Source organism: Antechinus flavipes, chromosome 4 (assembly GCF_016432865.1).
Source record: "Antechinus flavipes isolate AdamAnt ecotype Samford, QLD, Australia chromosome 4, AdamAnt_v2, whole genome shotgun sequence".
Lineage (NCBI taxonomy): Eukaryota > Metazoa > Chordata > Mammalia > Dasyuromorphia > Dasyuridae > Antechinus > Antechinus flavipes.
Window position 1 is genome coordinate 227,279,393 of NC_067401.1, and position 24,704 is coordinate 227,304,096.

Consider the following 24,704-nt stretch of genomic DNA (forward strand, 5'->3'; position numbering starts at 1 on the left):
ATTGATAATATCACAAGAAGAAAGGTTCCTCTTACAATCCTCTGATCCAATTCCCTTCATTGAGGCAAAACTGGATAAAAAGCTACCACATTTTTTTTTTTTGGTTATTATTTTAGAGTTATCCATTTTGGCTGTAAAGAGGGGAGGTGCAGTGGGTAAATATGTGATTTTACTCATTTGAGGAACTCAGCATACAAACAACTTTTGTCGATCAAAATGAACCACTCATATCAAGTTTATATCTTTAGCAAGTTATTGGGGTCTTAAAGAATAAAGAAATCTGTCCTTGATCATCTACTTAAAATCTTCCAGAGTCCAATTTGATCATAGATTAATTCAGAATTTGACCCTTAATACAACTCTTCTCTAAGAATTCTAGATGTTCTTCATAGTATTACAGGATTTTATAATCTTTATTCAGAAATTCTTCATTCTACATATTTTAAATATCTCATATGGTCATTGAAGATTCTACTTTCCTCTCTCCCAAATGGGTGCATATGTGCATACACTTGTGCACACACACACACACACACACACACACACACACACACAGAGACAAATAAATTAAAAGACCATGAAAACTATACATCTAATTCCATATGAAGTATACTTTTCATGTAAAGTTGAGGAATAAAATCGATATATACAACCTCCCAAGATAGTTCTCTTGTCAAATTTCAGTACTGATACAGTAAACCATTTCTAGGTTAAATGTGGAATCTTCCATTCCTTTATTAGTGTTGACACGATTGGTACATATTCACTTACAAGTAGAATAGTGGTTTGACACTTACACTTTAGGGATAAATGCGAAGTCATCAGTCACTTATATCTTCAGATGACTTCAAAAGCATCATGTCAAGGTTCTGTCTTATAATAGTACTGACAATGCATATAGATCTGAAAATACAAGTAGTTTATTCTTCAGATGCATATGTAGTGCTAGTATCAATGAGCTGGCCATCAACAATGCATATATTTTAGCTCAGTGTAGCAATGTCAATTCTGTCTCTGAAAAAAATCTCTTTTTTTCTTTTTGAACAGCTATGCAAAAATAATTATGAAATCACATGGTCCACTGTTGGTAATTATGTGCTCAGCTCGATCATAAAGTAAACAAAGTTAAAGTTACTGTTTCCTATTTTTCATGTGAAGCAAATACTATGTTTCTTTTTAGGTTCTTGGGACATTCAGACAGAGCTACACATGATAAACAGAAAGACAGAGGGGAGAGAAGGAAAAGAGAAAAGAAGGAAAGAAGGAAGGAAGGAAGCAAGCAAGCAAGGAAGAAAAGAAGGAAGGGAAGCAGTGAAGGAAGGAGGTAAAAGAAAGGAAACAAGGGAGGGAAGGAGGTGGAAGGGTGAGGAATGAAGGGAGGGAGGAAGGAGTTAAGGGAGGAAGGAAAGAGGATGGGAGAGAGTAAAGAAAGGAAGAACAAAGAAAGCAATTACACTTAGAAATTGTTTTCATAGAATCATTTTTTAATATATTAACATTATTTTGTTGATGATTGATATAATCAAAATAAAGAAAAGAAAAATTAATTTTAGGTGCAGCTAGGTGGCACAGTGGATAGGATATCTAGGTGGCCCTGAATTCAGGAGGACCTGAGTTCAAATCTGGTCTCAGACACTTGACATTTCCTAGTTGTGTAACCCTGGGCAAGTCACTTTACCTCAATTGCCTCAGCCAACATAATAATAAAAATAAATATATTTTTTTAAAATCCCAAAGCCTATATCTAATGAAATGAAGTATTTCTTGAGTTTCATTAACTATTTAAAGTTATTAACTTATAGAAAATAATACTTGTTGCTTCATCAAAAGTCATTCCCTTTAGGAAGGATAGTGCTAAGATAAGTTGTTTGAATTGGTTTGCAGACAGCATTGTGATCATAAGTATACTGCTCTAAGGACTGTTTTGCACTTGGACTGTCCAACAGCACCCATTCTGAAAGGAGAATTATGCCTGAGATTGCAAACTGAGTAAATGCATGTTCCCAAGAGGAAAACAAACAAAACAAGTGTTCTAGATCTCACTAAGTCTTTTGTCCTCTCCAAAACTAAAGAGACCTTTCTACTGCTTGAAAACCAATAGAATCAAGAGAAAGAATAACTGTGTTCCTTGCTCCTAATTTGTAATTCCATGCTAAACTTGTGCTACTGTCACTCAGCAATTTGTCTTGCTTTGTTTCATGTCATCTGATGATATCACCAAGTCCATTATCATAGTTTTATTCATATACCATCCTCCAGTTAATTCCTTAATTTTCAATCTTCTGATTCTTCACAAGCACTGCCTTCCAACTTGGGGACTTAGCATACCCTTCATTTGCCTTCAGAAAACTCACCTTCTAATTCATCAGCTCCCATGACTTACATCTTGACTCCACAGATTCTACTCACATGAATGCTGAGATCCTACAACCCCACATTACTGTTTTTGTTACAACTATGTTATTTAGCCTCAAGACATGCTTCTGTCTATACTTCACTATTCTCTTAAAAACTATCTGTTAACTCCATTGACTTACATCTATCCCAGCCACCCAAATGCATGGACACAGCTTAAGTGCTAAAATCACACATCACTGTACTAATGCCATGTTACTTATACTCACCATAACTTTCTTTCCTTCCAACATTCCCCTTTCTTCCAATAATCTCAATTTTTGCCTCATTCTTCTCTTTTTATATTTTATATTTTTGATCATATGGTTAACAAATTAAACATTATACTCTATTCTTAAATGCCTTTCCTCTTCCACACTATTCCAAACTCCAAAGCAGGTTTACCCCAACAACTATATCTCCTCTGCTCTATTCTTGTCTCTTGGATGTTGCTAGGGGAATTCATAACCATGACAACTGTGTTAACTAGAAAATGATGGTATCTAATATCAACTGGACCTTACTGATGCAGGCAATCTCTTTATTCTTCCCTGATTGATTCTTTATCTCTGTCTCACAGTAGCTATTTCAAACCTTCTTTTTTCTCTTCAACCCCCTAAACTATCTGCTTCCACATTTCTATTAGATGATGGTCTCATCTTCTGTTTTACTGAGGAAATGGAGACAACTGTGATTAATTCTAACTTTTTCCTTATTTCACCCTTCAAAACTCACTATATCATTAATTTTATCTGACATTGTTGAAATCTTTGAAAAGAAATAGTCTTTGTCCTTTTCTAGACTTACTCTTCTATGACTAGTATTCTTTCTTCATTAGCTTTTTTTTTTTTTTACTTCTTTTTGTATATGTTCAATTGAGTTTTTAAATGAATTGTTTTGCTCTATGGAATTTTTTTCCATTTCACTATTTTTTTTTTTTTTTTAGTAAGTTATTTTCTTTTTCCAATTCGCAAATTCTGTGTCCCTGCACTTCTTGGAAGTTTTTTGTCTTTTCCAAGTCACATTTCAGGAAGTTGTTGCTCTCTTGCATAACTTCTCTTTCCTTTCCCCATTTTTTTTCCTAGTTCTTTTTTAAGGTTTTTAATAGTCTCTTCTAGGAGAGCCTTTTGTACTGGGGACCAACAATTGTCTGGAGACTGTCTGCTATTAGTCTCTTCAGCGTTGAAAAGCTGCTCTCTTTCTGTATAGAAACTATTAATCATCCCTTTGATTTTTTTACTCATTTTTTAAAGCTTGTAGGGTCTGCCTTCAGGGCCAGGAGGTTACCAGCTTCCTCTGCAGAGAAATGATAGGTATATGGGTGGGTAGCTGTCCTGCCAGCCGGCTACAAAAAGCAGCGAGATACTGGAGTACCCTGGAAAAGAGTTACACACCAGGAAGTAACTCAGGCCTGCAGGGCTGAGCTGGGAAAGTTCCCTGCAAAGAACCCCCACTGTGTGGGATAACAACTGCTCTGGAGCTATGACTAGTATTCTTAAACTCATCTCTTGTTTTATTTTATTGGAATTTACCTTTCACTCATCCTCTTTTGCTTTTGTTGTCTTCATTTCTTCCAAGTTCACTGGTTATTGTTTCTTCTCTGTTCCCTTTGGACATAGGTTTTCCTCATCTTTATGGCAGTAACTATATATGATATTGACATTTTAAAAGCAATAAATCTATATTTCTTTTCTTTGTTACATTAAAACTTCTGAAGTTGCCTCCCATTATTGATTCCACATCATACCTCCCAACTTATTTTTCTGCTCCTTTGTAAACTCCCAATCCTGTTACTACACTGAATTTGTTCTCTTTGAACTTTTCAGCATTGACCTAGCTGTAAAGAAATTACCTGGGGGTAGGGGTAAGCATGGTTGTTGTATTTGGAGGTAGATTCTATAAAAATAAAAGTTAACATTTAAAGTCGGTGCCCATTATACAAAACATTACAAAAATAATCTGTGCTATTTAACCTGCCAAATTTAATATCCTTTCTCTTGGTTCTTATTATTGTTTAATTCTCCTTTATTTTTGATATTAGTAAAAACCTACTCACCTTCTGCAGAAGATGCTATCTCCTCTTGATTTCTATTGTGATATAATAGAGTTTCCTTCTGCTCAATTACTTTTATTCATTAATATACTTGGATATATCATTATATGACTCCTACCTAATAAAATTGGGCTGTTTTCAGGATTCTGTTTTGTGTTCTCTTTTCTCTCTATGTATAGTCAGCAATCTCAATGGCTCCCATGAGGTCAAATATCACTTATATAAAGATAAATAACATCCATATATCTAACTCCAATTATCCTCTTAATTTCAAATCTTTCTTCAACAATTGCCAACTGGTCATCTTCAACTATATGTCTCATATTTAATCTCAAATTCAATATACTGAAAATGGAACTTATTTCCCATTCTAAATCCACCTTCCATCTAACCATCACAAGTTATCTTTCAAAAAAGGAACTCAATATGCAGAAACACTCATTTTCTAAACTTTCCATTTCTATTGAGGTGGTATCTGTACATTACTGATATATACAACTTTAAAATCATCCTTAAACCTATTGTCTTTCACCCTCTACATCCAATAAGTTGTTAAGTTTGTTGTTGCCACCATCAGCATCTTTTGATTCCATCTTTTTTTTTTTCCAATTCACCAACCCTACCTACATTAATGCACATCTACTCTAATATTATCATCTCTCTTCTCTTAGTTCTCCCTTTATCCAACCTTCTCTTAGTTGTTAACTCACTATACTTAAGATACTGGTCTAATCACATCACTATCTCAACAAACAAACAAATAAACTTTAATGATTTCTTCTTTCCTTCAGTAAAATGCCAACCAATATTTATCTAGTATTTATAAGTCTTTACATTATGGCCCTTGTCTTCCTTTTACTACTTATATGATATTACACTCTATTCTATATTCCAGAAAAAAATTGACTTACTATATTCTCCTAAAACTTAATTTCATCTTTCTCTGTTTTTGCATAGGATATCAAATAGGTCTGAATGCATTATCATCTTATTACCATTTCTTTAAATTCCGAATTTCCTTAGAACATAAATTGGGTGCTATCTTCAATTCAACTCACTCCATGATCACTTCAGAGATTAATTGTCCTTCAGAATTTTTGTACCTATCTCTGTCTTTCTCCAGTACTCTTTCTCTTTGTGTAGCTCTCTCTGTTCCTGTTTTCTCCCTCCTCACATATTGTTTTCTATTTTGTCTCTGCACCCATATTATGTAAGGAAAACTCCTTGATGTTGGGGACTGATTAATTTTTTCCTTATATGCCTATCTCTTGGACAATGTTTTGATTATAGTAGACACAAATGACTTGTTTTTATTGAATTGAATTGAATTCTGCCTTGGAAACAATGAGGTTTCTGCTACTAACACAGTGTCTAGAAATTCCATATAGGTATTGAAGAATATGTGCTATTAATATTGAGCGTGAATTTACCATAAAATTCAACTCTTACTTCTAATTTAATATTTCACCAGAAATAGATTATTCTTGATATGGCCTTTATTGTATTCTATTTCCAATCTAGTTATTCCTAATTTGCAAAAAAAAAAAATGTAATTACTGACCACTCTTATTTTACTCCACCAAAAAATATTAACTTTGGAATAAAATCCTTATGCTACAAAACCCTCCAAATTTGAAAAGGTTCAATTAGACTTTTTGATGCCCTTGAACTACCATTTAATATATACCACTTCACCTAACACATAACTCTATAATCACAAGAGTATATCTTGTACATCCAAACCCACCAAGGCTGCTGCTCTGTTAAATTCTTTTATTTTTGTGCTGCGGGTTTTTTTTTTTTTTTTAATACTAAAACTGGTACATGTCAAAATGGAATGCTATTCACCACTATATCCAAATCCACTGTGTCCTTGAATGCCTGACAATAATTCCTACCTTATAACAGAAATATACTCCCTATTACCAGCCTTCTCAAATTATAATTTTGTTAGGGAAGGAATTATGGCATTTCTCATATTATACCTTATAGCTTAATATCTATCAGAACTTTATTTGTTCCAAAATCCTAAAATATGAAATTTCACATTCCAATAAAGGGAAGAATAATGTAGCAAAACTATTAAATTTAAAGTCTGATTACCCAGATTCATATTCAGAATCTGCTGTTTCTTTTTTTGTGTGACCTTGGGAACTTTTCTTAGTTTCAATTTCCCTATATGAAAATTAATAACTTATTAATGTCCACCTTTTATCTTCTGATTCTAAAGCTGAAATTTTTTGATCTGTGACCTTTGGTTATTTGACTATTCCCGATAATTTACATAAAAATATTCTTCATCTTTATTTCATCTTCAATTACTTTACCTATACTTCTAATATGGAAAAACTATCTTGTTTTCACATTCTGTACAGTTACTTTACTAAAATATTTTATTCATTCTTGAAGCCCCCACCCCTCCATTTCCTAAAATGTAAAAGCATATGACTTACTTCAATAAGAAGATTGAGGCCAGATTCTGAGAAAGCCAATGAGAGGCACTTAATCTCATCAAATCAACAATGAAGATCTTCAGTCCTATTTCAATAGAGGAGCAAGCCAGTGGGACAACTTTCAGTCCCAACTTAGAAGGCAAACTCTGGGAAATGAGGCTGTTTCTTGAAAAGAATGGGCAAACCTACCCATTGCTAATACAGGGGTCTTTGTGTTGAAAGCCAAGACTCGAGCTGTGCAAGAAGCTTGGGAAAGAGCAGAGCTCAACCATAAAAAAAAAAAGAGTAAATATCAAAGGAAAAGGAAAAACAATAGCAAGAAGCAGAAAAGCACCTTGACCATAGAAAGCTATGAAGGTCTCAAGGTAGCCCAAAACACCAACACAGACAAAGACAGAATGTCTATAAAGGAAATCAGAAATGGTGATATGAATTGGTCTCAAGACCAAAAAGCTTCTTGGAAGTGCTCACAAAAGACTTTAAAAGACAAATAAGAGAGGTTGAAAAAAAATGAGACATATGGATGTGAGAGTCAATAACCTGAAAAAGGAAAGAATAGTCTGAAGGAAACAACTCTTTAAACAGTAGAATTAACCAAATGGAAAAAAAGATACAAAAGCTAAGTGAAAAAATCATACTTTAAAAACTAGAACAGGGCAAATGGAAGCTAATGACTTTATGAGACAGCAATAATTAGTCAAACAAACTAAAAAGAATGAAAATATGGAGGAAAATGTGAAATACCTCATTGCAAAAAACAGCCAATTGGGAAAATGGATCCAGAAGAGACAATTTAAAATTATTGGCCTGCCTGAAGACCATGACCCAAGAAAGAGCCTGGATAGCACTCTACAAGAGATCATTAATGAAAACTGTCCCAATATTCTAGAAACAGAGCAAGGAATACTGATTGAAAGAATCCATCCATTACTTTTGGAAGAAAATCTTATAAGGAAAACCCCAAGGATCATTCTTGCAAAACTCCAAAACTACAATCTCAAGGAAGAAAATTGAAGCCATCCAGTGTGTGCTTCCTCAACTCTTCTCCTCTAATTCTCCATGTCTTTCTTTCTCTTTTGTATTAGTCATTATCCATTACCTTCATTTCTTCATCAGCAACTACATTTTGCTATTTATATATCTCTGTTTTTACTGTGCTCCTATTAAATTTGTTTACTCCCAAATATGTCCTATGATTTCTTAGCTTGTGCCTTTGTTTATATTGTTTCTTGTCCTTGAATGGTTTCTCTTCGTTCCCTTTTTCTTTCAGATTCAGATGCTTTCATAGGACTATAGCTTTAAAGCTTAAGAAAAGACTTAGCATCTATGTCAATTCTTCATTTTATAAATAAGATTAATCAATCTCAATATTATTAAATGGCTTGCCCCAAATCACGTAGTTAAGAAACATTAGTCAAGATTAAAACTCAGGTGATTTTGCTCCAATACAAGAACTTTTCCATCTTACCATAAAAACTCAACTATCTTCTCAACAACAAGAAGAACAACAGCAATTCCCTCTTATTCCCCATTAACAATAACCTTTCTTGAATTTTACATGGAACTTTGCTTTGTCCTTCTGTAATACACTTTTTTATTTATAATATATTTTAATGTTATCTGTGTTATTTTTAGATACACTTAAATAGGCAAGTGAGGACTTTTTTTTCCCTCTGTATTGATCAATAACCAATGATAACATAATTGGTAACTTTTAAAGTTTCATATCTCTTCCAGAACTTAATAAAATATGTGACTATCATTAAGTCTTTATTGTGGTTACTAGACTAAAACTTTTAATTTTTGTTTTCACTTAAAATACCTAAATCTTTATATGCCCAGGGTCAATCACTCTTAATCAAAATTTGGTAACTTGAAATATAGCTCCTCCTTCTTTCTGCTTAATTATTTTCTTATCAATATAATTGTCTGAAATTTTATAAATGTTTACCACCCCTAACTCTAGAGCCAATTTACTATAATTGTTCACTGTCACACAGATAAGTTATTATCAAACTTGTTTCCTATATTCACATTCAAGATTCAATTTATTTCATTTTGTTGTAAGGCAATCTTTTGTCTCTTTAGATATCATCACTTTTTTTACCATTCATTTGACATGCCAAGTTTATATCCCATACAAAATTCAACAACCCAGTATGTGGAATTAATTACTACACATTTATACATTAAAACCAATACTGAAATAAGATAGTTTTTGTTACCAAGGAGTTTATGTGTGATGAAGATATATATTATGTAAATATTTAAGTAAATACAAGAAATTACAAAATAATTCCAAAGGAGAGAACATTAACAACAGGGACACCAGGAAAAAAAAATGTTATGAAGGAGGTGCCAACAGAATATATATCATGAAGGAACTCAGAAATTTCAAGAAGTGAAGGTGAAAAGGAAGTGCATTCTAAATATGTGGAATCATGTGTGCTAAGGCATCATGTTCTTATTTATGTCTATGCATACATGCAGCTACAGTTATATTTATGTAATTTTTTTTTATCAATTTATAGTCTTAAAGAAGTCTCTGAGACTTTGAGAGGATAAGAAACTAATCTTTGCTTTTAATAATTATAAGTGTCAGAGATAGGATGGGTACTCTTAATTCCAAGTCTGGTACTCTATCAACTAAATTTTGGTATACTCCTAATAATACTATATCTTTTTCTATTCCTGTTGGAATTCCTAGCTGTTATGCCAAGCAGACAGTCAGAGGCCTCTATTAACATCATTTTGCTATTGAGGAAAAGTGACAAAGACTTATAGAACACTGAGTAAATCCTTTATAGTGAAATTTAGGAGGCTGTGGATGAGAGTCACATAGTAGAGAAAGATAAGGAAAGTTTGTTTTTCACAACATTGTATAGAAATTACAAATCAATGAGGTTTTAGATCCTTTGGAGTCTTTGAGCGTGTTTCACTCTTCACAACTAGACAGCAAACATCTTAAGAGGAAAAAAACCAAAAAAAAAAAAAAAAACTAAACTAAAATATACCTTGCTTCTCTCTTCAGTACCCTGGCAAGGCGGTGCTTTGCTCATAAAAGAAATAAATAATGCCCAGTGGTGATAACATATACAATTAATTTCAACTCCTTTCAACAAGCATACATAATATACCGAATCTTGGGATTCAAAGACAAAAGCAAAACAGGCCCTGCATTGAAGAATCTTATATTCTGTTGAAATGTATACTCAGTTAAACTGGGAGGCAAAAGTTTGAATACTGGCTTCAATAATATATTTACACTACTTCAAATATATGTATGTATGTATATGCATACATACAAACGTATACATACAAAATTTTAAATATCTATATATTTAAGATACATTTTGTTCATTCTACTTCCTGCTATTTTTGGGGGGTTAATTTTTGTAATATACTGATCTCATTACTCTCTTATTTAAAAAAAAATTAATGTCTACTTCTTGCCTATGAAATACATTACTAAATTCAATTCCTGCTATTCAAAGGCCCTTGCAATATGACTGAAATTTACCCTTCCAGTTTTAACTTATACTCAGCAAACTTATCCACCATCCAGCTATCATATTTGTGTCTATTTATGAAGTTTCTTATGTTTAAAATGATGTGTCCTCAAGTAGATCGTTACCTATCAAAATCATACACATTCTTCAAAATCTAATTCTCCAGTACAAGCAGGTATCATATCTCAACACTCTTATAGCAATTTGTGCATCTCGTGTTTTTTTTTTTTTCCTTCAGAGGTAGGATTCAACAAATATATGAAACTTCAGATAAGGAAAGTGAAAAAATCTTAATTAACAAGCAAAGTCAGCTTATTAGTAGGTTCAACTGGAAGGATGCTGTGTTGGCATTTTGAAATCTTCACTAAATTATCTTCTAAAACAATGGATAAATAATATGCTCACAACAACAAAATGGTTAAGTCAAATGACTGTACTGTAAGCCATCATTTCCCTAAAGTATATAAATAACAAAATATCAATCTTTTCACAACAAATCATATGAAATCACTTCTACTTATTGGGTAAATTTATGTATTGCTTGGATCCCTCCAAGAGTTTCCCCAGAATTCTTTCTGGTGTCAACATTCATAAGTAATATAAGGGGAAAAAATCATAACAATTTCATGGACTAGCCTAACTCCAGTAAATATGAAAACTCATTTTTGACAATAGATTACCAATATGCAATCATTACCAATATGCATTATATGGAAATAACAAAGAATGTTAGTTAATTTCCATTACAAACTTTAAACAAGTATTTCCCTTCCTTATCTAGGACTTGGATCCAGGAAAAACATTTTTTGAAACAAGTTTTCTGTTCCATTTTTATTGATCTCACTGTTATATGTTTACTATCAAAATATTGAAATGAACAGTAAAGTTTACTTTCCTGCTCATCAAAAATCTTTGTCAGTATATATATATATTTACAGTCAGAAGGAAGAATTTTTTTTTTTCTGTACTACATTTTACTACGAACTTTGTCACGTTCATAAATTAAGACTCTTCTATGAAGGACTGAAATCATCTCCAGAAAATTTGACAGATGGCAATTTGTAGAATAATTTGAAGAATATTGAATGAAATCTATGTTAACATTCCCTAGTGACTCCAAAAATAGCTCACCTTAGCCAGTTTTTAATATTTATGGGTCCTAAGCAAACTCAGAATACATCACAATGGCATTCATTCACTTTACATATACATGTATATGTATACTACCCAATGTATACACATATACATGTGTATAATATGCATTGCCCAAAGGTTGAGAAACTATGGAAAAAAAAATCATACACTCTAGCCCTTTCCTTTACAATCTGAATTTGGTTTGGGCCTCACTCTTTTGTTTCTTTCTTTTGGTATTTTTTTCCCAGTGTTTTTTCTCCCCTAACTCCTTTGGAGAAGCAGTAGATGCTTCCCCCTGCTGGGAGAAGATTAAATTACATGGTAAAACAAGACAAGATTCCTAATAAAGTACACTAAGTATTTTGCTTGTCTTACCATGCACAGTCGAATTAATCATCTGTTTTCAAAGTGTGTGTCTTATAAACTGTCAAACTACAATTGATCCTTTATATTTGAATCCATTATTAATGATAAAACCTATTGCCCAAAGAGGATCCTTAATTATAGATCAGATTAAAACTGAGTTTATAAATTAAAGAAAATGTTCAAGAAACAGACAACTAAGCCAGTTCTGTATTGCAAGGTGTACTCCCATTTAAGAAGTATGAATATGAGGGTTTTCATCACTTAATGTATTTACTATAAAAGCACTAAAGTAATTTAATGATATTTTTTCATATTCTTATTTCTAGTCCTCCCTTTTATTTGTTCCTGATTTTTTTTTTAAACAGGAGAGAGAAGGACAGAAATAATTACCTTTGCAACTTTTATTGGTTCAAACCTTTCATTCAATAACCAGGATTGTGGAAATCATGAATGTAAGCTTTCCTTTCCCAAATTCTTCTCACAGATAAGTTCTTCAGACAATTAAATTACAAAATTATACATACTAACTATTGCAAAAATTTATTTTAATATGGTATATGATATATACTTATGTATATGTATATAATATACTTTATGTATGTAATATACTTATACAGTAAAAGTATGAAGAAATAGTTTTGTTTTTACTTTTGAAAGTACAAGCATTAATCAAACTTTTACCTACCTTTCTATCCATCTATAATTTAAAATAAATGCATTGAAAAATAGGCTTAATTGTGCATGAAACAATAGAATGCATATTTTCTATATAAAGTAAACTATCCATACAAACAAAATAAATGTATTTTCATGTTTCATAAAAAAGCACAAACAACTTTTCACTTATTAGTAACACTAGTACCCAGCAGCCCAAACTACCTAACTGCGTTTTGGCTAATTTAATAATGAAGAAATTAATAACTGATTACCCCATTGTACTTGTTTTAAAATATATTGGATCATTAAATAATAAGATTTACTAATTACTGTGGGGTATAAGTTGTAGTTGAAAAGCCTTATGTGAAACTAAATTTATCCATTTTTCTTAATCTTATCAGTATACAAGAGCCTTCCTTAAGGAACATTCCTCACGCATCCCTGGGAATGTAATGTCTTTCACGATATAGGTTCACAAAAGAAAACGCATACTTTGTAAAACAGCTGTTCATTTGGCGAAAGTGTGTCTGGGTACATCTTGCCCAGCACCTAATCATCACCCTTGAAATAAGATTTACCAGCACCCCATCTTATGTTTCCCGACATGTAAATACATACATACGGGTGGTCTCATCTAGCTTAGTTAGTAACATGACTTAGATTGGCTATGATAAAGACTATCTGATTGGCTTAAAGGGCAGCAGATCATTTCCAAAATGCTGCGGAAATGCTGGTCGGTAGCGACGAGGTTCGTTAAGGATCAGGGGTGGAATCCTATTGGGAACATAAATGACTTCCCAACTGATCATCCATCTATTTCTCTCACTCCCCAAGTGCCTTGATTTCTGCAGACCGCCTTTCCACTTTAGGCTTCTTCCACTGACAATCCTTGAACCTTTTTCAGTTTCCTCCTTACCCATTATCCTGACAGGTCAAATCTCGGTAGCTTTACTCTCCTGGGTTGAGTCCCAGTTTAAAATATAAACGCAGAGGAAGAGGAGGAGGGCGGGGAAACATCTGCATGCTCCCAAGCCATGACTCTAATCTTCCTATGATTCGAGGTAAGCCAGTACTGGGCAGCCAAGAGGAGACAGGTCTCCTTCCCTAACTTCACTTCCCTAACACCACACCAGCCAGGCACGAGCCGGCCAGCCAGTTGATGCCTGTCCATCACGCGCCAGACTAGAGTCTTACCTACCTTCGGCCAGGAGGCGCGTTGCATGCACGAAGGACGGATCCAAGCTATCTTTCTCTGCCATCAGCTCAGGCAGATATTTCTCCTGTTCCATAGCTGGCACTCCGGAGCGGCGGTCAGCGCGCAAAAGCTAAAAAAAGGCGCTGCTCAAATGTCTGTAGCGCCTGACGCCTCTCCCCTCCTCCTTCTCCCCTTCCTCCTCCTCGCGGTCCTCCTGCTCTAGAGCCTCCTCCTCCACGGAGCTGCCGCTGCTACTGCCACCGCTGCCGCCGCCTAGCCTTTGGCGCGGAGCTGGTTGCGAGGGCTCTCACTGGTCCATGCAGCTGTTTGGCTGTCTGTGCACTACCTTCTTCTGCCGCCTCTGCCCGGCGCAGACATAGACCCCTCCAGCTCTCCCCTCGTCCTCTTTCTGAGCTCGATCTAATAGCAGCGGCCTTAACTAGCAAGGCGGGAGGAAGGGGTCCCCCCCCCCACCCCACCTCTTCGGACTGCCTATTGGCCACAACGCTCGGAGAGGCGGAGAACCCAAAGAAGGTTCTGGTCCCGCGATTGGGCTGATAGCTTAGTCTGACCGCCTGACGGGCAGACCAGAGCGGCCGCTGGCGGGGGAGGGAGTCCAGTAACGAAAAGCAAAAGCAGTCTTCTTACCACCAGGACCTACCCTGCCTAGTGAGCCTGACGATTTCTACTAGGAGAGCTCTGGATACCTTCCACCTGGCCCGATGTTGACAGAGAAAAGGATTCTGGCCCAACCCAGATAAGATGCAGGGACCAGAACCTGGAGAGGGGGAAAAGATTTAGTGATGAAAAGTAGATAACGTCTATAGAAAGTCTCTCAAAGGCTGATTCGACTTCATCTATGTCTATAAGAACACAAATGTCTTCTATAGTAAATGCCTTCCGAAACTGTGAAATAATTAAAATACAAATGCCTCCTCCAGCAACACACAAGCTAGAGGCATAAAAACACTGACTTGAGAAGAGCATTATTTAGATATTGTAGGAACTTCACTGAAGTGTGTGTGGTGGGGAGTCAACAACTTAAAGGTATTAATGTGACACTCCTCTAGAGTACAATAAATAGAAAGAACAAAGCTTGGGTTTCTTTTATTTTTCTTTCCTTTTCTGTCCAGCTTCAGTTCTCTAGAAGCTAAATTCAAGGACTTGGCTAAATAGTTACAGAAGGAATTAAAAAAAAAAAAAAGAATTTCAAGAAAAGAACACAAAACCACGTAGTTCTTATGTCTGACTTTGCCTTCTAATGATACATAGCCTTTTATGATAGAGCAATGCTGGCCCACTTATTATCTCTTTATACTCCAGAATAAAGTGACTTTAGAGTCCAGATATCATCTGTACTGCTGGACTAATGGCTCAGAAAGCACAAGGGTTCCATTTAGACAACTTAAGCAATACAGTAAATTCTGATAAAAATTTATTTTATTCAGATTATTATTAAGTAATATATATTTTGTCATTTAGGTGACTTCTCACCTAGAAATATTTTTCTACAGTTTTTATCTTCCTTCCTTCCTTCCTTCCTTCCTTCATTCCTTCCTTCCTTCCTTCCTTCCTTCCTTCCTTTTTTTCCTTTTCTTCCTTCCTTCCTTTTTTCCTTTTCCTTCCTTCCTTCCCTCCTTCCTTCCTTCCTTCCTTCCTTCCTTCCTTCCTTCCTTTCTTCCTTCCTTCCTTTTCTTTCCTTCCTTCCTTTTCCTTCCTTCCTTTTTTCCTTTTCCTTCCTCCCTTCCTTCATTTTCCTTTCTTCCTTCCTTCCTTCTTTCCTTCCTTCCTTCCTTCCTTTTCCTTCCTTCCTTCCTTCTTTCCTTCCTTTTCAAAACTCACACAATCTTTCTGAACCTGTTTACTCATCTGTAAAATGGGGAAGTAAGAGAAAATGCTTCTCAGTAATAGAAAGTACCTGTGGGGATCAATTGAAATACTTATATGAAGCTACTTTGCAAAATGTAAAGCATAAAATACATGTCAGGTAATATTATTTAACTTTTCAGGCCATCTTGACAATAAAATACATACATTTAGAACTGAATTAACTCATTTAAAAACAATGCCTTATACTAGTAATATTCTGTTCATTTTTGGAATTGCAATCTTCCTTTTTCCATGAATAATAACAAGTATTACTATTATATAACTAGAAAATACATACTATTTAAATAACTATTCTCTCTTCCTAACAAATTTATTTTTTTCATAATGTTAAAACTACTAGAACACCTTTTATCCTTACAGGCCTATGAAGCACATGAAGCAGATATAATAGCTACCTTTTTATAGAAGAAAAGTGAGGTACATAGAATGTGTTATTAGTTTCTTAATTGGGTAAATCTGGACTACAAATTTATAGTTAGAAAAAGTTTTATGGGTCAACTGCCTCAATTTACAGATTTGAATTTGTAAACTGAGTCTCAGAGAGCTTCAGTGACAAACATAAACTAAATATATATAGAAAATGACAGAAAGTGACTCAAATCCAAGTATTTCTTCTAGTGCTGATCCACAAAACTAAGTCAATTGACTTCCCACTCTCTATATCATTTTTCCTTTCATTCATTTCTAAATCACATTTTTTCATGAATCTGTGTTCATCTCTTTGTAACTTTTAACTTCTTCTAAATATTATTGTATTTTAGGAATAAGTACACACAGATGTACTGCATGATCAGCAGCTGGAAAAGACCAGTCCTAAGAAATTCCTTTACACTGTTTTCTGTCCATGGTCCTGACCCTGAAGCAAATTATGAATAAAGCAATTCCTACTTGATAGACAGTTGCTGGCAATTACTGCAGTGGTTGAAGAGAGCTAAAGGTAAGAAACAGAGCTAACATTTGTTAAAAATGTGGATTAGGGAATTATAAATGGGAATACATAGCCATTTTGCTGTAGAATGATTGATTTCACATTTTACAATATAGTTTACCCAAAGACTAATGAAATATTTGTCAGAGAGATAAGCAAAACTAAATTTCATGAATTAAAATGATACAGATATCTTAATTATATTATTCAAACGTATAGTCACAATTACACAACCTTCTTTTCAATGATGAAGTGTACATTTAGATCATAAAACAGTTTAGTTGTCAATGTATTGTCAATGTATACTATTTCAGAAATCATCTCAATAATGTGAATGTTTTCTTGAATCATACACATTGCGACCCTTATTCTCATTAGTAGATGTTCTCCATGAATTGTGGACAAAAGCTTCACTTTGTGACTAAACATCTGCTAATGATCTTCCATGAATTTAATTAGGATGATCCTCCAATGGAAACTCCACAATATATGTCTGAGATTGCATTAAAGGGAAATATGAAATTCTAAATCATGCCCATATCATACTGAGGTATCAGGATAGGCTCATGGTTTGCTTTTAATTTTGAAAAGGACTTGAATGGTTCTCATTTATTGATTATACTTAGCATTTCTTGAGATCTATCAAGAGTATATAGAGGTTTCAAAACATTATGACACATTCCAAATATTAAAAATTGCATGAGGCATTAATAAATAAAATTATAACTTCATAAAATCATAGTAAAGGAAAAAATTGTGGCATATAAGTACACTGCAACATTATCAGACTATAAGAAATTACTACTAATGATAACATATGCTCTTAATACTCTTCATCCAGGCCCTAGATTATTGCAATAATCTGCTTGTTGGTGTATTTGCCTCAAGTTTCTCCCAACTCCAGCACATTTTATGCTTTATGATTTTCATATAAAGGACAAGTTTGATCATATTAAATATTTTCCCCACAGAATAAATTACAATGGTTTTGTGTTTTTCCTAAGATTGAATAAAAACTTCTCTTTTGGGTTTTAAAGCCTCTCCTTTATTACTTATTTCCTACCAATATTTCTAGTTATTTTATACATTAATTCTCTTCATGTCCTCTGTGACAGTGTTATGGCCTTGGTTGTCCTCAAACGAAGTCCCAACTCTATGATTCTTCACTGTCGGTACTTCATGCCTGGAATTCTCTCTCTCCTGCAAATTGAGAGCAGACTCTAAATCCTGAGGAAACTAAAAACAGACAGTCTCCAGGTGAATCCCCAAAGGAGATCATCTGTTCCTCAGCAAGATGAACCTCATAGAATTAATTAAAAAGGCTCTCACAAGAGAGCTAGAAGAAAAATGGGAAAAGGAGAGGGAGGCTTGGCAAGAGAGTCTGGAAAAGTCATCCCACTCATTTAAAGACAGAGTGGATAAAGAAATAAAATCCTTGAAAAATAGGATTAGTGAACTGGAAACAGAAAATAGCTCTCTAAAAAATAAAATTGGTAAAATGAAAAAAAAAATTCCATAGAACAAAAGAACTCAATTGGACAATTAGAAAAAGATATTTAAAAAGTAAGTGAAGAAAATACTTCATTGAAAATCAGAAATGAACAATTGGAATTGAATAACTCGAGGAAACAAGAAGAATCAGTCAAGCAAATCCAAAAAAATCAAACAGTGGAAAAGAATGTGAAATACCTTCTGGGGAAAACAACAGACCTGGAAAACAGATCCAGAAGAGACAATCTGAGAATCATTGGACTCCCAGAAAAGTATGATGAAAAAAAGAGCCTGGATACTATTTTCCAGGAAATTATCAAAGAGAACTGCCCAGAAGTGATAGAAACAGAGGAGAAAATAGACATTAAAAGAATTCATCGATCACCTACCGAAAGGGATCCTAAAATCAAAACACCAAGAAATATAGTGGCCAAATGCCAGAACCCTCAGACAAAGGGAAAAATACTGCAAGTGGCTAGAAAAACTCAATTCAAGTATCGAGGAGCCACAATAAAGATCACCCAGGATCTATCACCATCCTCATTAAAGGATCAAAGGGCCTGGAATATGATATTCCGAAAGGCTAAGGAACTTGGTGTGCAACCAAAAATAACATACCCAGCTAGAATGAGCATCTTTTTTTCCAGGGAAGAAGATAGACATTCAACGAAGTAAGTGAATTTCACCTATTTTTGATGAAAAAGCCAGAACTTAACAAAAAGTTTGATCTACAAATATGGAACTCAAGAGAAATCTAAAAAGGTAAAGATTAATCTTGGGAACTATATTTCTGATATAAAGATGTATAGAGAATACATGTTTATCTTTTTCTAGAAACTAGATGTGGAAAGGACATTGTATCAGAAAAAGTAAAGTGGGGGTACTACATCTCATGAAGAGGCAAAGGAAACCTATTATATCTGAGAGAAAGAATGGAGGGGATGGATATAGTGGGTATCTTATTGCCTTCAGAATTGGCTTTAAGAGAAAAAATTCTAGACATATTCAATTTATGGTGAAACTTCTCCCACCTCATTGAAAAGTGAGAAGGGAAAAGTGAAAAGGGAAGGAATAAGCTAAGTGGAAGGGAATACGGAAACTAGGAGGGAAAGGGGTAAGATGGGGGAGGAAATCTAAGGCGGGGGGAAGAGATACTAAAAAGGGAGGGCTGTGAGAAGCAAGTGGTGCTCACAAGCTTAATACTGGGAAGGGGGGAAGGGAGAAAGAAGGGAGAAAAGCATAAACAAGATGGCAAGTGATACAGAATTGGTCATTTTAACCATAAATGTGAATGGGATAAACTCCCCCATAAAGAGGAAGTGGTTAGCAGAATGGATTAAAAGCCAGAATCCTACAATATGTTGTTTACAGGAAACACACCTGAAGCAGGGAGATACATACAGGTTAAAGGTAAAAGATTGGAGTAAAATCTACTTTGCTTCAGGTGAAGTCAAAAAAGCAGGGGTAGCCATCCTGATCTCAGATCAAGCTAAAGCAAAAATTGATCTAATTAAAAGAGATAAGGAAGGGCACTATATCTTGCTAAAGGGCAGCATGGATAATGAAGCAATATCAATATTAAACATATATGCGCCAAGTGGTGTAGCATCTAATTTCTTTTTTTTTTTTAATTTTTATTTAATAATTACTTTATATTGACAGAATCCATGCCAGGGTAATTTTTTAACAACATTATCCCTTGAACTCATTTCTGTTCCGATTTTTCCCCTCCCTCCCTCCACCCCCTCCCCTAGATGGCAAGCAGTTTTATATATGTTAGATATGTTGCAGTATATCCTATATACAATATATATTTGCAGAACTGAACAGTTCTCTTGTTGCACAGGGAGAATTGGATTCAGAAGGTAAAAATAACCCGGGAAGAAAAACAAAAATGTAGATAGTTCACATTCGTTTCCCAGTGTTCTTTCTTTGGGTGTAGCTGCTTCTGTCCGTCATTTATCAATTGAAACTCAGTTAGGTCTCTTTGTCAAAGAAATCCACTTCCATCAAAATATGTCCTCATACAATATCGCTGTCGAAGTGTATAATGATCTCCTGGTTCTGCTCATTTCACTTAGCATCAGTTCATGTAAGGCTCGCCAGTCCTCTCTGTATTCGTCCTGCTGGTCATTTCTTACAGAACAATAATATTCCATAACATTCATATACCACAATTTACCCAGCCATTCTCCAATTGAGGGGCATCCATTCATTTTCCAGTTTCTAGCCACTGCAAACAGGGCTGCTACAAACATTTTGGCACATACAGGTCCCTTTCCCTTCTTTAGTATTTCTTTGGGATATAAGCCCAATAGAAACACTGCTGGATCAAAGGGTATGCACAATTTGATAACTGTTTGGGCATAATTCCAGATTGCTCTCCAGAATGGTTGGATTTGTTCACAACTCCACCAACAATGCATCAGTGTTTCAGTTTTCCCGCATCCCCTCCAACATTCATCATTATTTTTTCCTGTCATCTTAGCCAATCTGACAGGTGTGTAGTGGTATCTCAGAGTTGTCTTAATTTGCATTTCTCTGATCAATAATGATTTGGAACACTCTTTCATATGAGTGGTAATAGTTTCACTTTCATCCTCTGAAAATTGTCTGTTCATATCCTTTGACCATTTATCAATTGGAGAATGGCTTGATTTCTTATAAATTTGAGTCAGTTCTCTATATATTTTGGAAATGAGGCCTTTATCAGAACCTTTAACTGTGAAGATGTTTTCCCAGTTTGTTGCTTCCCTTCTAATCTTGTTTGCATTAGTTTTGTTTGTACAAAGGTTTTTTAATTTGATGTAATCAAAATTTTCCATTTTGTGATCAGTAATGGTCTCTAGTTCATCTTTGGTCACAAATTTCTTTCTCCTCCACAAGTCTGAGAGATAAACTACCCTATGTTCTTCTAATTTATTTATAATCTCGTTCTTTATGCCTAGATCATGGACCCATTTTGATCTTATCTTGGTATATGGTGTTGTGTGTGTCCATGCCTAATTTCTGCCATACTAATTTCCAATTATCCCAGCAGATTTTATCAAATAATGAATTCTTATCCCAGAAGTTAGGGTCCTTGGATTTGTCAAACATTAGATTGCTATAGTTGACTATTCTGTCTTGTGAACCTAACCTTTTCCACTGATCAACTAATCTATTTCTTAGCCAATACCAAATGGTTTTGGTGACTGCTGCTTTATAATATAATTTTAGATCAGGTACAGCTAGGCCACCTTCATTTGATTCTTTTTTCATTAATTCCTTTGAGATTCTCGACTTTTTATTGTTCCATATGAATTTTGTTGTTATTTTTTCTAGATCATTAAAATATTTTCTTGGAAGTCTGATTGGTATAGCACTAAATAAATAGATTAGTTTAGGGAGTATTGTCATCTTTATTATGTTCGCTCAGCTGATCCAAGAGTACTTAATATTTTTCCAATTATGTAAGTCTGACTTTATTTGTGTGGAGACTTTTTTATAATTTTGCTCATATAATTCCTGACTTTCCTTTGGTAGATAGATTCCTAAATATTTTATGGTATCAACAGTTATTCTGAATGGAATTTCTCTTTGTATCTCCTCCTGTTGGGTTTTGTTGGTGATGTATAAAAATGCTGAGGATTTATGGGGATTTATTTTGTATCCAGCTACTTTGCTAAAATTATGAATTATTTCTAATAGCTTTTTAGTAGGATCTCTGGGATTCTCTAGGTATATCATCATATCATCTGCAAAGAGTGATACTTTGGTTTCCTCATTGCCTACTCTAATTAATCTCTTTCTCGACTCTTATTGCTGAGGCTAGTGTTTCTAATACGATATTAAGTAATAATGGTGATAGTGGACAACCTTGCTTCACTCCAGATCTTACTGGGAAAGGCTCCAGTTTTTCCCCATTGTATATGATGCTTACTGATGGTTTTAAATATATGCTCCTAACTATTTAAAGGAAAAGTCCATTTATTCCTATGCTCTCAAGTGTTTTTATTAGGAATGGATGTTGGATTTTATCTAATGCTTTTTCTGCATCTATTGAGATGATCATATGGTTTTTGTTTGGTTGGTTATTGATATAGTCAATTATGCTAATAGTTTTCCTAATATTGAACCACCCCTGCATTCCTGGTATAAATCATACTTGATTATAGAGTAATCTTTTCTGTAATCTTTTTGCGAATATTTTATTTAAGATTTTAGCATCAATATTCATTAGGGAGATTGGTCTATAATTTTCTTTCTCTGTTTTCAGCCTACCTGGTTTAGGTATCAGTACCATGTCTGTGTCATAAAAGGAGTTTGGTAGGACTCCTTCAATCCCTATTTTTTCAAATAGTTTATTTAGCATTGGAGTTAATTGTTCGTTAAATGTTTGGTAAAATTCACATGTAAATCCATCTGGTCCTGGGGATTTTTTCTTAAGGAGTTGATTGATAGTTCGTTCTATTTCTTTTTCTGAGATGGGACTGTTTAGGATATTTACTTCTTCCTCTGTTAGTTTGGGCAAGCTATATTTTTGGAGGTATTTTTCTATTTCATTTAAGTTGGCGAATTTTTTGGTATAAAGTTGGGCAAAGTAACTCCTAATTATTGCTCTAATTTCCTCTTCGTTAGTGGTGAGTTCTCCCTTTTCCTTTTTAAGACTAACAATTTGATTTTCCTCTTTCCTTTTTTTAATCAGATTTACTAAGAGATTGTCTATTTTGTTGGTTTTTTCATAGAACCAACTCTTAGTTTTATTAATTGATTCAATAGTTTTTTTTACTTTCAATTTTATTGATCTCTCCTTTTATTTTTAGAATTTCAAGTTTAGTGTTTGACTGGGGGTTTTTAATTTGTTCCTTTTCTAGCATTTTTAGTTGCAAGCCCAATTCATTGACCTTCTCTTTCTCTATTTTATACAAATAGGCCTCTAGAGATATGAAATTTCCCCTTATTACCTCTTTGGCTGCATCCCATACATTTTGGTATGATGTCTCATTAGTATAGTTTTCTTGGGTGAAGTTATTAATTATGTCTATGATTTGCTGTTTCACCCAATCATTCTTTAGTATGAGATTATTTAGTTTCCAATTATTTTTTGGTCTACTTCCCCCTGGCTTTTTTTTTTTATTTTAAATTTTTATTTAATAATTACTTTATATTGACAGAATACATGCCAGGGTAATTTTTTTACAACATTATCCCTTGCACTTATTTCTGTTCTGATTTTTCCCCTTCCTCCCTCCACCCCTTCCCCTAGATGGCAAGCAGTCCTATATATGTTGGATATGTTGCAGTATATCCTAGATACAATATATGTTTGCAGAACCGAACAGTTCTCTTCTTGCACAGGGAGAATTTGATTCAGAAGGTATAAATAACCCGGGAAGAAAAACAAAAATGTAGATAGTTCACATTCGTTTCCCCGTGTTCTTTCTTTGGGTGTAGCTGCTTCTGTCCGTCATGTATCAATTGAAACTCAGGTCTCTTTTTCAAAGAAATCCACTTCCATCAAAATATGTCCTCATACAATATCGTTGTTGAAGTGTATAATGATCTCCTAGTTCTGCTCATTTCACTTAGCATCAGTTCATGTAAGTCTCGCCAGTCTTCTCTGTATTCATCCTGCTGGTCATTTCTTACAGAACAATAATATTCCATAACATTCATATACCACAATTTACCCAGCCATTCTCCAATTGATGGGCATCCATTCATTTTCCAGTTTCTAGCCACTACAAACAGGGCTGCTACAAACATTTTGGCACATACAGGTCCCTTTCCCTTCTTTAGTATTTCTTTGGGATATAAGCCCAATAGAAACACTGCTGGATCAAAGGGTATGCACAATTTGATAACTGTTTGGGCATAATTCCAGATTGCTCTCCAGAATGGTTGGATTTGTTCACAACTCCACCAACAATGCATCAGTGTTTCAGTTTTCCCGCATCCCCTCCAACATTCATCATTATTTTTTCCTGTCATCTTAGCCAATCTGACAGGTGTGTAGTGGTATCTCAGAGTTGTCTTAATTTGCATTTCTCTGATCAATAATGATTTGGAACACTCTTTCATATAGGTGGTAATAGTTTCAATTTCATCCTCTGAAAATTGTCTGTTCATATCCTTTGATCATTTATCAATTGGAGAATGGCTTGATTTCTTATAAATTTGAGTCAGTTCTCTATATATTTTGGAAATGAGGCCTTTATCAGAACCTTTAACTGTGAAGATGTTTTCCCAGTTTGTTGCTTCCCTTCTAATCTTGTTTGCATTAGTTTTGTTTGTACAAAGGCTTTTTAATTTGAAGTAATCAAAATTTTCTATTTTGTGATCAGTAATGGTCTCTAGTTCATCTTTGGTCACAAATTTCTTTCTCCTCCACAAGTCTGAGAGATAAATTATCCTGTGTTCCTCTAATTTATTTATAATCTCGTTCTTTATGCCTAGGTCATGGACCCATTTTGATCTTATCTTGGTATATGGTGTTAAGTGTGGGTCCATGCCTAATTTCTGCCATACTAATTTCCAATTATCCCAGCAGTTTTTATCAAATAATGAATTCTTATCCTAGAAGTTAGGGTCTTTGGGTTTGTCAAACACTAGATTGCTATAGTTGATTATTCTGTCTTATGAACCTAACCTT

General features: G+C 34.4%; 1 protein-coding gene across 2 annotated transcripts in view; it reads right to left on the minus strand.

Moving 5' to 3' along the window:
* The window catches only part of KHDRBS2 (KH RNA binding domain containing, signal transduction associated 2), a 903,675-nt gene extending 889,452 nt beyond the window's left edge, over positions 1-14,223 (minus strand). For both annotated transcript variants that reach the window (XR_007953562.1, XM_051997202.1), the window contains exon 1: positions 13,765-14,223. Coding sequence is in view for 1 of the 2 variants with exons in the window: in XM_051997202.1 (XP_051853162.1) it covers positions 13,765-13,855 (91 nt within the window). In the remaining variant the exon portion in view is untranslated. The remainder of the gene's footprint in view (positions 1-13,764) is intronic.
* Between the last annotated feature and the right edge of the window lie 10,481 nt (positions 14,224-24,704).